The sequence below is a fragment of the Atractosteus spatula genome, chromosome 26, assembly GCF_055471065.1.
Source record: "Atractosteus spatula isolate fAtrSpa1 chromosome 26, fAtrSpa1.hap1, whole genome shotgun sequence".
Taxonomy (NCBI): domain Eukaryota; kingdom Metazoa; phylum Chordata; class Actinopteri; order Semionotiformes; family Lepisosteidae; genus Atractosteus; species Atractosteus spatula.
Genome location: NC_142731.1, coordinates 324821 through 343639, shown reverse-complemented (window position 1 = coordinate 343639; position 18819 = coordinate 324821). Strand labels below are relative to the sequence as shown.

Genomic DNA, 18819 nt, shown 5'->3' with positions numbered 1-18819 from the left:
TAACGCTGCTGGTGTTTTTGTATCTTTTCATACATATCATTTATACAAAAATTTGCTAAATTGTTAAATCTCCCAAAGCTGCCTTCTTGGAAAATTAGTCCTCCTTTTGGGCAAATTAGATCCAGTCAATATAGAGTTTGTTTGCAAAAGCAGCAACGAACTCTCAGTCAGGACTCGGCTCACTCAAACAGCGCCATCAAGCAGGTAGCTTGTTTTATGGTTCTCATAAGGAATCCCAACAGATCATAACTTCCTTCTCCATATTGTGGCAGGAGAATCTCACTCTGTGCCACCGACTCGAAGTGAATTCTCCCAACATCTCACACCCTGCTCATCGCACTCAGCTCTGGCCCGATCTCGTTCAAACGCCTACAGAGCTCACTCGTCAGCGAGAGAGGGGAGGCCAGCCTGGCAGAGCCCAAGCTTTCAGCACACAGCGGGTTCAGGGAAAGGTTAGAGGAAGATTTAGGAGTGGCAGGGGGGGGGGTGCATGCACAAACATATTCCAACTGTCACTTTTTTTCCCCCTTTCCAAAAAAAATTGGAAGAGCACCGAGCACGGGCAGCATTTCAGGACTGAACAAGCAGCTGAGGATACAGATGTGACTCTTGTCCAAGGGGGTGGGAAGGAAAGAAGTGGACAATACGGCATTGTTCTGCACAAGATGTAGCGAAGCAGTGGGAGGGTCTCTGAAACATTTATTACTGTAGCAGAGGAGGAGTGATGTCCTGTCCTCGGCTCCCACTCTTTACCCATCACTCATCAAGGCTGCAGCTAGGACACGTTTTCTTGTTTTAAAAAAACAGGGCGCTGCTCTTGACATCTCAGATTGCCGAAGTGCGTTCCCACAGCTGGGAGATCAGACTGGGCTGCACGAGGCTCCAGAACACCTCCACCCTGAGACATGAGCTCACTTCACTCTGGAGACCTGCTCCACGCACGTGACCACAGCAGGAGGGATGGGCCATAAATCCAAAAAAATGCTTGGCTTGGACCACATCTGCTTTGAAAAGTGACAACCACTCCAAGCAGGCCATTTCTGCCAGGATATGCATAAAACTGCAAAATGCACCGTCAGAACAAAGAACGAAAACAAATAGGGCAGCTGAGAGAAGTACACCCAATACAACAATCAGCAGCTCATGGGCTCAGTCAGTCATCGGCAGGGCTCCACATTGCTAGTTACAGCGAGAAATCCACAGTCCCGCAGACCCACATTTCACACCTCTCAATCTGGATCAAAGTGAACCAGATTCCGTGGAAGAACAATTAAATTCTATACTAGCAATATGAATATTTATACACATCTTTAAAGTCAACACAGCCTCCAGGAGTCAAAACACAGGACTCATTAGTGTTCATTTCACCCGAAACACCCTGATTTTTAATTGGCTTCAGCTGGACTGGTTTACTATTTTAAGGACTCGAAGAGCCGATATCTGAAAAGGCAACCGATTCCAAGGTCACCATTTTGAAACGCATCAGCAAAGCATAAGTCTCGCAGTTCAAAGCAATTGAAGATCTGGATATAAAGAAAAGTTGCCTAATTAGTATCTCCAGAAAAATAGCTAATTAGTACTGTGGTGGAAAAGAAAGCCACATGAAAACACCTTGTGACGAATAAATGATCCCTTAAGAATTGATTTGCACACACCAGAGCACCATGTCAATGACACTCAGTTTTAATTACGCCTCCTCTCTCAGGGCCTTACTGTGCCTTTGTTTCAGTGTGCTCCCTTTCTATACAAGTTGTCCTTCAACAGGAACACTCAGAGATGTACTGGCAGGTGTGGACACTGGAGGTATCAAGCAACATTGTAGCAGCTGACAAGACGGCAGCAGTGAGCTACTGCGATCCAGGTGCTGGTTACCCCAAAACAGGCTAAGATAGGACCCGATATAAGGTCAAAATCCTTCAAGGCACAGATGAGTTCAAAGCTACAAGTGAAGATGACATGGAAGTGTTTAAAATGTGTAAAAAGTGCCTCCAGTTTCCAAAGAGTTATGGGAGGACAGAACAAGTTACCCAGCCATGTTGCTAAAGCTACAACCCTTTCTTTCAAGAAACAGCTGGATGAGATCTTGGAGTGATTAGCTACTAATTGATGAACCAATCAATGACCTTTCTTAATCTTGATGTCTGTGTGGGTACATGACGGAACTGAAACCTATTTCCAATATGTACCTGAGAAAACTTTATAAAAATAGAGCTCATCAGTGATTTGAGACCTTAGGTTTTCACCAAACCTGAAGAAACTCATCTTACTTACAGTACAGTAGGTTAGCAGGCTTTACACTAATGATAATCTGTATTTCTTGCAAATATTCAAACTTTACCAAGCCATATCAGTACAATTAAATAAAGCTGTGTCTACTGGTACTTTGAAGAAGCTGGTCATAACTGGACTACAAGTACAATTAGGTTTTCGTAAACAAGAAATTTTCATAGCAAATTTTTTAAATTCCAACAAGGGCTACAACCATCACAAACTACCTCCTAAAATAAGATTATAAACAGTCATCTGACATTTAAAAAAAACAGTTTGCATCAAATCAACCACAGATTTCATAATATCTGGAATAATAAGACCTTCCTTCCTGCTCTGAAAAGAAATCACGAGTTTCAGAGCCTGAAGGACTCTTCTGGACCAGCTGGTCAGTCAGAGGTGAGAAAGAGCTCCTGCAATCGAGAGTCAGGAAGCCCAGTCTTCCCCTCACAGGCGTGGCAGCTCTACACTAGAGCAGCCTCTAGTCCTGAAAACACTCAAATTGGAAGAAGGCGCCAAATACCAAGGTTTTCCCAATTTTGCTCATTGGAACACAATGAGAAACCTTCATACATCCACAGATTTCTAGAAATTCTTGAGCTATTGCTGAGCAAAACAGCCTGAGCAAACAGAAGAATGAAGTTTAATGTTTAACAATCCTCTGCCACAGCGGAGGCCTGTGCTACGCGGTTCCCGTGAGCTTCAGGCTGATCTTTAAACCCTCCCAGCGAGCAGCTGTCACCGAGCAGGTGGCGAAACTGAACAAGTGCCTGTTAATTCCATCCTGGGAAGTCAAAAGTACCGACTGGCTGCGAAGCCATCGCTACTCCCAGAAGTCCGCAAGGCTGGAAACAGCAGAACTGACGGGCCATTAACGAGAACTCTGGAGGCAACGACTTGGCACCAGGACAGACTTTCGCTGCTAAAGCTGCTCCTGCCGCAACAGGAACTCGCGCCCACAACCCCAGCAGGTCTCTGCGCCAAACCACACCGGGAGCTGAAGCAAGTGATCAGGACCGCGGCTTCGTTTCCACATCTTCAGCAAACAGCAGGGCCGTGAAGACGCAGAGCTACAGCACACAGGAGGGCGGCTGGGCCTTCTGACTCATGACTGGCTGGTTGTGGGTTTGAGTCCCTGCTGCGGACAGTGCTGTTGTACCTGGAGCAAGGTACTTGACCACAGCTGTATCAACATTGGGACAAGCACTGCTGGGGGGGTAATGCCTGCGATATACTGGCAGACCGTCCCAGAGAGAATCACACCCTCTAGTCTGCTTAACACAGAAACCAGAATGAGCTCAGGTATGGGCCTTCACACAGGCACACATGACCAGTGCACAACTCATTTTCAAAACTAGGCCGATATTTTGATAATGTTTCTTTGAAATGCACATTTCTTAAAGCAGACTTTTTCCTCCATTATCTTAACTTGTGACAATTTGGCAATAACAGTCACACGCTCTTATCATCAGTGATTTTGCAGCGAGTCAGCAGCCAGAGCGAGTTTGCTGGACCCCAGCTGGGGGAAGCGCTGGAGCTCAGGGTCACTGGAGCTCGGCAGGCTGAGGCCGCAGGCAGGGCAGGGCGCCCAGCTCGCGCTTGTGTGCTGCTCCAGCCTCCGGCTCCCCTCCCCAGTGGGAGGGGCCGCGTGGACATCCTGGCAGGAGTGTTGGAGAGGACCCGGCCTGTCCAATCCCCACGAGAGCCCGCAGCTCGCAAGAAAGCCACAAACTAAGCAACAAACTGCAAGATGGTCAGAAATCTCCTACTGTGCTAGAGAGCTGCAGCACATGTTCTTCCTTTCATTTAAAGGAGTTGTTGGAACTATAAATATAGAAAAGCTTGATACAAGCCTCTTCTCTGCACCAGTTATAAAGAATAACTTCATTAGAAGCCCTTTCTTCTTTTTTTTCCCCAGCATGGAATAAACCTATTACTTGTTCCTTTGCTATCTATATTTATATCAATAGTAATATAATAGCCTTTATGCACGCAGATAAGGCAGGCCTAGTAGTGATTAATATATGCAGCCCACGAGACTTGCTTTTAGCCACGGTGGCGGCCCAGTTGATAAAGGTTGAGAACCACGGCTTTAGACAAATGCTTCAAGTTGGTCTGGTCTTACCACAAAACATTTTTGCAGCATTACCTACAGGTTTTGTTGTGCAGAATTAGTTTTCATAATGGTTTCCTTCCTGCCACTGTGCCACACAGGTCAGAGCCCAACATTCTCTCTCATCTTAGTAACTGAAATACTTTAACTCCCCCCCAGTCACTTGCATCCTCTACCTAGTTTCCTTCTTGCCTAGCAGCTCAGTTTGAAGGGACAGTCAGATCTTGGCAGTGTTGTATGATATACCATCCACTTCATATGCAAAGGGATAGTCAAGGCCTGCTTGAAAAAATAATTTATACCAAATTCCTGATCTGTGCCTTTCTACAACTTAATCTATGGGTTGTGTTGAAAGATCCTTCGTTTCCATGGTATCTTTGAGGTCTGCCACAACAAAGGGCTCGAGTATTAATGCAATCAGAACTTTTCCCATTTTTCTTCCATATAATGATTGGCTTTGCTTTAAATGTGTGGAGTAGGTTGTGTATATAAATTGCTACAGTATATCAAGGCATCTTTAGAGTAATAAATGTGAAAATTGTGCAAGAGTCTGAATACTGAAGATATGCTCTTCTACAGTGGTGCATTATGTACACCTGCTGCATGCCTTTGAAACAAATAGGGTGCATCAAACTAGAGACCAGCATTTTCTACAGCAGTCATAAAATGTCAATGAGCACAGATGTGGAAAGCTTGTTAACACTTAACCATACAAGATTGGGCAGTGGCAATTATGAATTTTGTAGAGTACATGCATATTTCGGTCTGATGTATCTGTTGGAGGAACAGCGCCAAGTATTTTCAATTAAGGGTGCAGCAGAGCTACACAACACCCCACCTGAAGTGCTGGAATATGAGACAGGAAAAAAAATATTCAACCTTTGAGGGGACTTTCTAAAATGCAATATTAAGAAATACTACAATGAGCAGAAACCCAGCTGGTATTTATCTCGGTGCAGCACAGCCCTTCAGAAAGATCAGTGATGCACACCTTGCCCATTAGTTGCTATGTAAACAGCAGCTGAGTGCTGATGTGTGAACAGGCCGTTATCAACAAGAGCGGAGAGCTGGGTGACGGCTCAGGAAGCCTGGTGCAGTCAGGTGATGCACATCTTCACACAAGGCACTTCTGTACTAATTACACTCCAGTCCCAAGTTGCGCTTGTTTCCTTCGTCCGATACATCCAGCTAATGTTTCACCCCACATGAACAAGGACTTGAGCCCTGACAGGGTCATCCAACTGGTTTGATTTTTAAGTGGACTGCATCACAAAGAAACACTGCACCCAGGGAGCTTGGACTTGGCTTGATCAAGCTCTACCCACCCTAGAACCGCTCAGTAAATAAACACATTGAACGAAATTAACAAATTTGCAATTCTTCACACAAAAAAAAACTTGGGTTATGGAATAAATTAAAGCCTTGCTGAAAATATGTAAAATGCATCAGATACAGGATTGATTTTCACTTGAAAATCACGGCAGTCACTTGTCATTTTTGATCACAGAATAAAAGGATATAGACCAGTCTGACTGTTGCCATCATTACTGCCTTGAAGTCTCTTATAAAGTATGGGAAAAAATGGCTGGGTAACTTCTAGGTAAAAAGGCTTTGGAGCACAAGTAAAAGCTGTCAGCATTTCTACTGTTACAATACAGGTGACCTTATTTGATTAAGTGGAAAAACTAGAACCTTGCATTGTTTTTAAGAAGCGGAGATTTAAAGACATTTATAAAACCTGTATAAAGGCAAATATAAAATACAAAAATGTGATTTTCTACTCTGCAGTGAAAGGGAAGTGGGACCAGTGACAGGCATGCGGCACAGACTGGTCTTCACACCGAGCAGCACAACAGCCAGCACGACGCCCCGAGCTGAGAAAAGCAAGCAGCACAGCCGTGCTGCAAGCTGAAGATCGAGCCTGACAGGAAGCTTTTGTGATCTGCTGTTTATTAATAGAACCTAAAGCAAATCTTAACAGAACCTACAGCTTTAAAAGCAAAGAACGTTCAGCATGGCTTTAAACATTTAGTAGTGAAGCATACAGTCACCTAACCTAACCTCCCACATGCCAACGACGGGCAAGCAAGCCTCTGCCCACATGAGGGGCCACCCAGTAAAACACTGCATCAAGAGCTGCTGGAATAGCGGAACACAGGTCAGCCACCGGCACTCACCCGCTGACCTCATTCACACTACATCCCTGCTGCCCCCGACCAGAGCAACCTGCTCCCTCGCTTTCCTTGCTCAGCTTCCTCAGCCACGGCAGGCTGGTCTGCTCCACTCGCACTCAGCACTGCAGCAGTGCAAAGAGGATTCAAACAGCTGTTTAAGGTTTACGCCTGGTGAAAAACAGGATGTGGACTCACATAGCAAGACTGCTGATCGAATCATCTGCCCCAACAACCTAAAGGTCACAAGCAGGAAAGCTCAAGAACCTTGGACTTCATTTTAAAAAATCTGAATTTCATATTCAATGGCAACTTGTCAAATTGACAACTTTCAGGACAGCATAACCACCAAATTACCTCCTGCAGCAAAGGCCTTACAGCCACCATTACAGCAGGAGGACTTTCAGAAAAGCAGCTGACAGAGCCTCAGCATGATTTAAAATGTGCAGCACTGTTTCCAAAACATGAAAACCTCTGCCTCTGAAAATCAGAAGGCCATACAGGTCATTATGACTAACATGAGTGGCACAACCCATGTGCAACAGGTCTGGTCACCCAGACAATATTCCTCCAACACTGGGAGACCATCACACTGGACTGGTGTAGAGTGAGTGAGTGATTTGGGTCATCTGATTTGAAAACCATACTGGTTACACAACTTTAAAAACACCTCAAAGTTCTGGCCTCAAGTCAAGGACAGCACCAAAGTAAAACAGTATCACTAGTATTTTACACAATTGACTAGCTTCAGCCAACAAGCATGATAAACTAAACAGAAGATGGAAATGAAGATGCCCGAGGTCACGGTGTGCTAGGTTAAGCATGGCCAATCTCAGATCAGTGCTCAACCTACAGCCCCTACAGCCCACTGCCCCTCACATCAGCTGTAACTAGCTCCTTACCTAGTACTCAGCAGGATCAATAATGCAATTATCACCTGGTTACAGCTGGTGTGTGACTGAGTGGGCTGGAAGGGCTGCAGGTCAAGCAGGGCTGTATAAGAGCAGCCCTGGAATGTCAGAAGGGTCCTAGTTCCTGCTTCCATCTGAGCCTTTAATTACCTATTCGGCCTAATCTGATCAACTGAACAAACTAGAACCTTTCATTGTTTTTAAGAAGCTGGACATTTCAAGACTTATAGAAACTGCTAAATAGCAGCCCATGAGTCCCAGAGCTGAGCTGCCCTGCTCCAACAGAGTACAATTAGATCAATTTACAAATTAGATTGTACAACTGGAAGGGGGTGGAACAATGCAATTCTGAAACACCCATCCCATTAACCCCAAACCCAGAATGCATCAATAAACAGAAGGGATGTTATCTTGCAGACACTTTTAGGATCCCCAACAACTCCTCCTTATCCTCAGTTTATATTTGCAAGGCTTTAACCATGCTGTCTCCTGACACTGGAGGCAAAGTTTTAATTGCAGACCCCATGATTGCAAAAATATCATGCTAGGCTGAGAAAGAGCAAACAGGTTAAGGAGGAAACGGATACACTGTGGAAAACCTCCAGCAATGGTCACAAGCAGTAGTTTGCACACTATCCGAACATGCAGCGTGGTTTGATACTGAGGCACATGCATGAAATTTATGTGTTTAAGATTGGCTTATTTTCAATCAGTCCTTTAGCTCATCATATTCATCATCTCACTCTCTTACTGTAGAAGAACTTCTGTGCCCAATATCTTTTACAAAAATAGCATTGCTTTAGTGTCACAATTTGCTCACTGCAAGGCTGCTGAGGATGTGCCTTTGCTGATTTTTTCAAAATCTCCCCCCCCCCCCCCCATGACATTCACTGGCACGTTTCCCAACAAGATGTGGCACAGAAATGTCAGCTTTGTGCCAATAACAGGACTTTGGAATCCAGAGTGACGTATAATGGGATGCAGCTCCATCTGAGAAATTCTAAGCTGGATGCTGTAGCGATTCACACAGACCACTAAAAGAGCACCCATTACAGGGGTCTCCCACCTTACAACAGGACAGGGTAAAATGACAGGGCCACTGTTAGCGTCATACGAACCGACGCAAAGCTACCTGATCACTGTTCCATTGAAAACCTTGTGCAGTCTCCTGAAGAACACGGGAGCAATTCTCAGAAAAATCACAAAGGAGCGCATTCACTCAGTTTAAGGAACATTTACTTGTTTATAAAATTACTTTCTAGGCAAAGAAAAATTCTAAGAGCAGCAAGACTTTCACAAAAATCCAGAGTAACATCCAGTATGGGCAACAATCGGTCAGTGTCAGTTGCTGTCCAAACTGCTTTGAAGTGCCTCTGTGCAAATGCCACATTATAAGAAAGGCAGCATTGCAAACGACAGCTAAATAGCAATGGTAAGTGAGGGGCATTACCGGCAGTAGTTGCTCAAATGGAGACTCTGCAGCAATTATCTTGACTGGCTACTGTACCTCTTGCAGAATTCAGACCGAGAATGTCTTGCTATAGCAAGAGTAGCTGATCTATTTTCCAGGTATATTTAAAATAATCTATTACCTATTGTACTTTTTTTAATGGAGATTCTCTTTTCCCTGGTATCATTCCACTAAATTGGTTATTTCTGTAACAGCTTCCAATGTTTCTTTGTATTAGAGGAACATGCACCAGACTTTAGTTTCAGAAGAGAATCTTAATCTAAAATTAAATTTAGCGATTTTTGCCTTTCTATCCATGACATCAGGTCCATCAAAACCTTTATTTCCTGAACAACCCAGCCTTTTATCAATGTTAGTATTTGAATCAGGTCTCTGATAAGTGTTGAATCTGAGAAACTAAAGAATTTTAACAATTTACCATAAAGTCAGAGCGACAGCTGAACAGATTCAATTTCATTAATCTAGCCATTTTTAATTTATGTCAGAAATCATTCTGATGGGAATTTTTAGAACTAAAGTTACCAAAACAGGTTACATCACTATTAACTATCTTGGCATGAGTTTTCAAGTGGACAGCAACAGTATTTCTGCTTAATTAATAAGAAGCCTTTAATATTCCAGAAGTAACTGCACTCCTCACACAGGGTCCAACATTCCCCCTTCAACTCTGAATACTGCCAAAGATCTTCTACCAGGTTTTTCTGGAACTACAGCTGGTATTTGGACAACTGGCTTTTACCTGGTGATGAATGGAGAACAGAGGGATTCTGAATTTTCCCCATACATGATGAATGAGAATTGTGGATGACAACCCAACACCCGCATATAATTATTGAACTACCAGAGGTTCCTCTAATTTCTGAAATATTAGCATATCCCACTAAACAATAAAACATGGAAGATTACTCTGGAAACATGCATCAAGAATTAGATCTATCCATGCATGCAAAGAGCTTTAAAATGAACTTGTGCTGATCACAACTGTCTTCAAGGGAGCCTGGATCAGTACAAAAATGACCCCCTCAAAAACAAAGACGAACACACGATGGCCCAGCCCCTCCTCCTCCAAGACCATGTTGCACGAACGTGTTTTCTGCAGGTTACCTGCCGCCATGTGGATGAGGACGCTCTGATTGGGCCTCAGGTTGCCGAAGTCGAACAGCATCATGTAGGCGGTGATGTAATTCACCGGGATGGCTGCAGCCTCCTCAAAGGTCATGCCCTCGGGCATGAGGAAGGTGTGACTGGCCGCCACAGCAACCACTTCCTGCCACATGCCGGACCTGTTCAGCACGATGACCTTGTCGCCGACCTGTGGGGAGAGGAGGAAGAGGCAGTGTACCGGATTACTGACTTCCTGTGGGCCTCCACAGCACCTCGGTCACACCGAGAGGCTACAAGGGTGACAGCCATGCAAGAGCAGGAGGCACCTGTGCCACCACCAGGAAATACATCTGGAAAACAAACCATTCAAACTCCACCTCCACATTCAGGGCACGAGTTCCTGCCCGGAGCTGGAATGCGTTCGGTCACTGCTCTGCAATCATCCCTTTCAAGTTGCACTGTAGTTTCATTACAGTCGAGATGCATTCAGTGTCCATTAGACAGGCAACCATGATGCCTCACAAATACCGATCTGGAATTGTACAATTCCTCCAAAATTACACCGCCCCCCGATTAAACTGAGCAATAGAACACAGTTGCACAAGGACAGACAGGAAGAGGGTTAACATCTGCAGAGCAGGAAGTGGGCAATCCCAACACGTGATGCAAGGTCTTGGTAGAAGCACCATGTCCAGTAATAAGAGGATGAGATCAGCTGAGACCTGTTCCAAATAGACAGTGGGGCTAAACTGTTTGAATTGTTTAATTTAAACATTTCCAAAGTCCTCAGCAAGTAGTACAGAACTTTGTCAATTAAAGAGGCAAATGAACAATTCAGAAAAAAAAAATCCTATAAGAGTAGAAATGCCCAAGTTGTATTTATGTTGGAGAACAGCTCAGCCTTTAGCCCTCCCAATGTGCTCCATTCCCAGCTGATACAAGCAGATATATTGATCCTTCTAATTATCAATGAAGGAGCTGGCTGCAGCTACACTGTGCAATTGGGCATTTTGAAGGGCTTCAGGATTAGGACCCCTAAACCTTAACACTTCCTTACCGTCTTCTACAGAGATGAGACCAATATTGAGGAAACTACATTAAAAGCAATAAAGCTCCTTACAATATGATAAGGCCAGCAGAATGCCTGCAGTGACTAACAATAAGGCACTGCCTAATGACAATAACTCCATGAGAGAAGAGTAATATCTTACACAAACAAACAGCTTTTTAATTAGGTTCAATTGAGTTTGGTGATAAGTTACGTTACTAATGCATTACTCCACACTCCGGCACTTTGTTGACTAAGATCTCCTGGGTCAATGCCCAGCCTCACAGATCTGAACACTGACCCCTGCTCAACGAGATGGTAGCGAAACAGTTACCAGACCACAACCATCTCAAACCAGCGAGTATCCATTTAAGAACAAACATTTTTAAAAACTGCCACTAAAGGTCAACCTAAAAAAACAAACAAACGTAGTTTTGGGATGCATGTTCGGGGAGCTTAAATCCTTTCCAGCACGGGGAAACATTTCCTGCAGCTCCAGTAAAACCTATCGATTTCATTCGGCACACCCAGGGAAAGCTGTGTGCAGACAGGACGCGGCCCATTGGAAACGAGACCTCCAGCTGCAAAACCATCCCGACGGAAAAGCCAACGGATAAATTTCCTGGCCACTTCAGGAAGAGGGAGGTGTTGCCGGAAAAAGCCTTGGTGGGATATTATAAACCCCTTCCTGTTTTCTAGATAGTTCACTTCCAACACCCAAAGTTTTTTTCTTGCTCCTCATCCTTTCTAGGACAAGACAATAGGACATTTACTCTCGCAGCATCCATCACTGAGTACTCTATGGTAAGCAGTAAAAAAAAAAAAAGTCCTGAAAACAAAAAATGAAATCCTGTCTGAGACTTTGCTCATGCCAGGGTAGGATTAATGAAGCCCTTTCAATCCATTCCAATTAGTGCACTCTCTGGATCATTAAATATCATGACATGGTGTTTTCCCATTTCCTTCAATATTTAATTGGGTATAAAGATCAATTAGGCTGACTGTGGGAATAAAGTGCATTACTGAAATGGACTGACAGACCCACATTTGTGCCTGGAAATAAAATGGGTCCATTCTGATCAACAGGGGCCAAGCTACTGTCTGCAATCTAATTTCACACTTTTCCCAGGTTTTATTACCCTGTACCCTAAAAACTTACACAGTTCCTCCCAGGGAAGGTTTTAAAATGCTGTTCATGCTGGGGAAACGTCACTCTCTGCTCTTTGGTTCAGAGAGTGAAGCCTTGTCTTGGCGCGAAAACCCAAATCTCCAAGGATAACCAGAACCAGAAATAAAGGTCGGGGAGAGCCTGGTGTCTGGACTGAGTCATCACGCCCCTCTTCTATCTGCCCAACCAAAACACATCCCTGGAGGACAATCATGCAACTACTATTAAAACGAGCAAGACAGAAGGATAATGAAGAATCTTGCACACGACTTCGGAAACCAGACGAGCACTTGATTCGCATGAACAAAAATGTAACATGGCAAAACACTCCGGGCTGAACTGTGCCGCCTTCATGACAGCTCTGCCATCAGAATTAATTCCAGTAAAGCTGCGACAGGTTGCTCACCGCAAAAGGCACATGGAGTCTCACAGCTAAAGAAGTCATGGCCAACAATTACTTTCCCCAGTCAAAACAATAGAAAGGCTCTATAGCTTCACCAAACCCTTTGATTCCAATAACAGCCCCAGATCAGGCACACATTCTTCCACGCCACAGCAGGCTGACCCACTTCATCCTTTTTCTAGGAGAGGTTTTAAAACGGAAAAGCAGAAATAACACCAGGAATGCGTTCTCTTTAAAACATCACATTGCAGGCTCTGCGAAAGGAAATACCAGGATGACAATGTGGGACAGAGAGCTAATTGAAAGCATACGGAGCGAGTCTGAGCTGGAGAGAGCAGCTTTGTTCTTCTCATGTCAGAATCATGGTTTTTAAACTTGCTCAGTTTTGATGATTCTATATACCTCTAGTTACTAACCTCAGCTATCAGACGGGCAGTGAATTTTTTTATTGCCATGTTAGAAACACTGTTTGGCAGCAAACTTGGCAAAGCGAAGCGCTTCCAGTGGTAAACATCCCTGATCAAGATCATATAGTCTGGGTTCCAGGGGTGTCGCAAGCAGTATTGCCACATCAAGAATGGTTTTCTTCCTGCGCTTAAGCATGTTCCTACTCTCTACCATTTTGCCCAATTTGCAAATGCAAGTTAGGATCTTGAATAAACAGCTCTGCCACCATTTAACCAAATTACACCAGATTTGTGAAACACTGCAATGTCTAACAATTAAACCCTTCAAACTCGGGATGCCAAGCAATCCTCTCACCCTCTTCAGTCCCAGAATGTTACGGCACATTATCCAGAGACAATGCAGCACAGATTTAACCCCCTTCGCTAACAGACGTGGTGGCATGTGGGCACGGTGGTTGGCACTACTCCCTCACAGCTGCAGGATCCTGACTCGACGTGGGGTCAGGGCTGACTGCAGGTTCGAGCCGTCTCCTCCCAGGGGGCTCTAGGGTGCTGTGAAACCCCTCAAGCCCACTGCACAGCACTGCCAGCTGGGGGGACACAGGGGACTAGAACTATCTGAGCTTGAAGGATTGAAAGGTCACTTGTTACCTGTGGCCCTTCTGAAGAATGCAAGAAGCAGAAGAGATGTTGGTCAACCTGTCAGGTTTTTGTTCCTAAATCTCTGCATAGAATGAACACCTGGAACAGATCCAGCAATAATTTACTCATGTATCCAGTTGAACTCAATGCTCACCTAGGATTAGAAAGTGAGACGCCTGGCAGGGTCACGGTTTCATCTGCACAGTTTCAAGTGGGCCAGCTGCAAACTGAACACTGAAGTAAAAAGCCATGTGCACCCTGTTTAAACTCAAGCACTTGTTAAAGAGAAATGAACTTGTACCTCTGTAGAACACCTGTACATGCTGTGGCTCATGTAATTACCTGCTCGCCATGTCTACAGACCGTTCTGGAAGCCACTGTACCGAAAGCTTTGTGCAGCTGATGTGAATACAGGTTTGCACATCCCAAAGGAAAAGCAACAACTGGCCAGTAACAGACAGCAGTTACCACATCACTGGAGAATTCTTTGCTAATAAAGGGATTAGCAAAACACATTTCAGATCATGATTCAACCCAATTGATTATATGGAGATTAATGTTACGATTTAGAGGAGATGTTTTCGGATCCATCTCTAAAGGGTGTATTTAGATGCTGAGCAGTGACACAGCAGTCTGAGCATGCACAATTTCAATGCAATGCACAGCTGGGTCCTGCAGGCTCAAATCCCACAGGGAGAGCAGGCCTGGTGTGGGGGTGGTTTGTCCAGGAGCACCACAGCGGCCCCTGCTGGACCCGCCCTGGGGCAGGAGGTGGGGGAGTGGAGCCGCCCTGGGGATCACACAAGGAGCTGAGCCCAGGGCAGACTGGAACAGAGCAGTGAAAGTCAGCGCAGCCAGAAAACTGTTGCTCAGTGTTTGTCTACATTTCATCCTGCTGCCAGAAAGCTCCAGTGGGGAATACATAACAGGACATCTAAATCAGGCCGTTTATATTCTGAAGATGTACGACATCATGCAAGATTGAAACGCATTTTTTCTCCACACAATCATGCTTACAAACGGCAATGTAGTTAATCAGAGAGGTATTACATTTCTAAAGAAAAGTGGTTTGTGACAGAGGAATGGCGGTAGCGGTGTAGCGACCGCAATCCAGCTAGTACACACCTCTCCGTGTCGGGTGGGGCTGCGCGCACGGCGGCCCCGGTGTCTCGGTGCGGCCATTAGCACTGTCAGCTGGAAATAGCGGCCCGGTCCTGCCGAGACAGCCTGACCAAACTGGAGAGGGGTGTCGGCTGCGCTATGGGGTGAGTCATCAATTACAATAAAAAGGTTTCAAGACGCCCGGTACAGTTCTGTGATCGACGTCAAGGCGTTTCTGAAAAGGCAGAACGCTTTCCTAACCCACGCCGCCTTCCACAGCCGACACGCACAAAAAACAGCGAACAGACTAAACGCCAGCATCAATCACAGCCCATCAAGCCGCCCGGCTCGTCAGGCGCCATGGCAACAAGTCCGACCGCGGAGCTCACACGTCTGTTCACCTGCAGAAATCAATTAACTCGACCACGGCTCGCTTCGTGTTGGCTGCATACACGTACATGAAGCCCAGAAGGCAACACATTTACTGGGCTGATACTAAGCCCTAGAACACCGTCCAACAGCTGCTCATTAGGCGGGGAGAAGAGATGGTGCCATTTACAGTTCGAGGCTGATTTAAACAAGAGCTCGGAGTGGGCGAGCGCCTCGCCCTCCCCGCAGCCCGCACGCGTCCCGATCAGTCGCTCCAGGGCGCGCTGCCGGTGTGCATCGAAGTGCGCTTGCGACCCACAGCTGGACCCGTGTCTCCGGTCCCCCCCAGCTGTCGCCCGAAAGGAGACCGTTACTCGACCGCACCTCCGTCTCGGCCGGGTTCGGTGCCCAGGGCTGGAGCGGCAGCCAGACATGCGCAGAGCGCCTCACGCTGTTGTGCTCGACAGACCATGGGCGGTGGCTTCTAGACTCACTGATACGGTTTAATTAAGCAATTAAAGCCTCATTTATCACGGCAGTCATTCTCCAGGATCGGCGTTTATGAATGAAACGAGGGAAATCCTGCAACCGCCGCTAACCCTTTTTAATTCAGGGATTAAAATAATAGCGATACATTGTGCAGTTGTGCATTGCTTTTTAAAGCATTCCCAACGTGAACTGGGCACTTTTTAAAAAAAACGGAGAAATGAAATACAAGTAATTAAGTGAACTTAATTTAACTTTAACTTTTTTTTCTACACAAAACGACTGCTAATGTGTCCTGCGTCAATCCTTGGCGAAGCAAACTAGAAGTTTGTCTCCGTGCGGGACTGATAAAATCAGAGACGCTGCTGAGGGGAGGACACCCCGGCATCGCCCGAGCCAGCGACAAGCCCCGACTGCGCTCCTTTGCAAGACAGCCGGCGAGCAAACTTACTTTCCTGTCCGTGACGTCCTCGCCCACCGCCTCCACCAGCCCCGAGCACTCCATCCCGGGGGTGACGGGCGGCGACGGCAGCCGGTCGTACAGACCCTGCCTGCCCAGCAAGTCGGCGAAATTCAAGCCGCAGGCTTTCACCCGCACGACCACCTCCCCGGTTTTGGGGCTCGGCATCCCCTTTTTCACTTGCAGTTTGACTTTATCGTAGCCTCCATAGCCGGACAGCACTAGGGACCGGTACGTGAAAACTTCTTCCTCGACCTCCTTCTCCGCCGGTGCCTCTGCTGCGGGCTTGGACTGCTCCTGCTTCGCCTCCTCGTTCTGCTGGGCGTCTTGCTTTTGTTCTTCGGGCGTCTGCTGCTGTGCAGGTGCTTCTTCCCCAGACATCTTCGGATAGGGTAACGAGAACACGCAGCTGTCAAGCAAAAGCAAAGATGCGTTTTTTTCTGTTGGCCCGCGTCAGCGAACGAGCTGTTGTGTGTGAAAAGGCACCGGTGAAGAAGCAGCAGCAAAGTCTTGCAACAAAAGAGAAAGACACCGACCCTCCGCGAAGCCTCGCAGCTCCAGACAACAGTGTGGCGTGAAGACGACTGAGCCCTCCGCTCCCCCAGAAGTTGACCGCTGTGCGAGGCGAGAGCGAAATCCCGGAAAGCGGATTCCTGGAGTGGCGGAGCGCCCGGCTGCTCTTAAAGGCGCAGGAGCAGCGTGTTCCAGGAGCGCCCGTCTGCCAGGCAGGAGCAGCGGTGCTGCTGGAGCGACACGGATCAGTGGTCCAGAAAACTATGAACGTCTCCACGTCACGTCCGTGCGTGAAATATGAAGTAATAAATCTTCAATTATGTGTAAAAATATGAAAAGAAGGCATAAACCTATACTTACTGGTATAATAGAATATATACCAGAAACTGCTTAGGTTACGTGATCTATGGCCGATGGCTTTGGATCATTACAAAACAGCTCTGAACGCTGGATAGTTTACGATCTCTCTGCGTAGAGGCGAGTTGCTGACAGTATTGCGGTGCCAAAGGTAAATTTAATTATCAGTTATAATGCCCATGGCTCTGAGTCATGGCTGTGCGGTAATATCGGATTGGTTTTTCGGGGTCAAAGTTCACTCACTCAATAATTCCTGTTTCTTTGTTTAGCCCTGAATGAGGTGACCTATTGTCAGTATTTGACTAATAAAATAAAAACGACTGGCTGTAAAATATAGGGAAGGAGACAGATGGGAGGACTCGCTTCAGCCCATCTCGGTGATTCCTTGTACGAGAATCTCATCTAGGCATTTTTAACTACAAGGCTGGCCAGCTTGTTCCCAACACCCACAACTCACTGTGTAAAGAGATGATTCTTACACTCACTCCTAGTGCACTCTCTCTTAATCTAAATGAGTGTGCCCAGGTCCTGGTTTTACCACTGACCCTGAAGCAGTTATTTGGATTCACTTTGCCAACACCTTGCAAGATTTTGAACTTGTTTATCGAGTCCCCTTGTCATCTCCTCTGATCTGGTGTCCTAACCTGTTTGTGCAACTTCTGGTTTACAAATCATGCCACAGCCTGAAATAATCAGGAAGTTTAAGCTGGAGGAAAGTTCAGCCTTAATTTGATCAATTAAACCCCCTAAGATGTTTATTATTTCAGCAGGTATGCAGTTAGGGATCTCATGTTTTTAGTTAATCTATTATATTCATTCAGTTAATTAAGCAATTAAATCAATTACAGAAGTGAATGTTTGGGTGGAAGAAAATCTGGAAGAGATTCCGATCACTTTGGTCTCTCTCCATGAGGCCCTTCCAATCCAATCCTTTAACTGCCAGCTCTTCACGTGTTTAATTGTGGATCAGCAGGATCAATACTGCAGTCAAGGCGATGGCTTGATGGCACATATGCACTGCAGTGGGCATGTTGAGTGTCTCTGGTCTAGACCACACTACTCCCGTCCCCCTGGTGCCGCTGGGTTTGCTTCCAGCTAGGCCCTTAATCACCAGTGCTAGCTGGGGCTGCAAATGACCTGCTTGCTGGTTTTGACTTTTTCTACACGCATGCCTAGGTTTCATAAATCCCCTAAAGTGCCTTATGTCCGGCCTGAGCGCAAAGACCCTTAATCAGCCTCTCCTGAACCTGCTGTGCAGCAGAATCATTGGCTCCCTTATTGTCACGTGTGCGGGAGCATGATGATGCAGCGGTCAGCACTGCTGCCTCGCAGGGCGGGAGATCGGGGTTCGATTCTTGGGTTGCTGTCTGTGCAGGGTTTGCATGTTCTCCCCAAACCCACATGGGTTTCCTTCACGTGCTCCACTTTCCTCCCACAGTCCAAGGGTAGGTTAATTGGCTTTGTAAAAAATGGCCTAGGTGTGAGCGTGTTCCCTGCAATGGACTTATTGCCCATTCAGGATGTACTCAGCCCTGTACCCAGAGCTTCCTCGTATAGTCTCCAGGCCACCACAGCCAGGAACTGCAACGTTAGAAGAGGTAATTGAAATTTATGGCTAAGCAGCCTGTAACAGGTGATCAATCGACACGAAACAGACACAGGTGGTGGTGACACTATCAGACACGCCCACAGTGAGTCAGTGTTTTTTTCCCCTGCTTAAGGCCAGTTGGTTAGATGTCAGCTCTCGCACCTGAATGAGGTCAGTCCTGAAGCTGACTAATCAGCACATGGTCCATCCAAATCTCATTCAGCTTTATAAGAGCTGTG

At 46.1% G+C, this 18819-nt stretch overlaps 1 protein-coding gene across 2 annotated transcripts in view; it reads right to left on the bottom strand.

The window, feature by feature from the left end:
* The window catches only part of vat1 (vesicle amine transport 1), a 41719-nt gene extending 24999 nt beyond the window's left edge, over positions 1-16720 (bottom strand). Inside the window, exons 1-3 of one of the 2 annotated variants that reach the window (XM_088906288.1) lie at positions 16659-16720; positions 16114-16531; positions 10039-10246 (exon numbers count right to left, since the gene is read on the bottom strand). In XM_088906288.1, the coding sequence (XP_088762414.1) occupies positions 10039-10246; positions 16114-16503 (598 nt within the window). In that variant the 5' untranslated portion in view covers positions 16504-16531; positions 16659-16720. Of the gene's footprint in view, positions 1-10038; positions 10247-16113; positions 16610-16658 lie in introns of those variants that run through there. The other variant, XM_088906286.1, reaches the window with a different exon arrangement.
* Positions 16721-18819: the final 2099 nt, after the last annotated feature.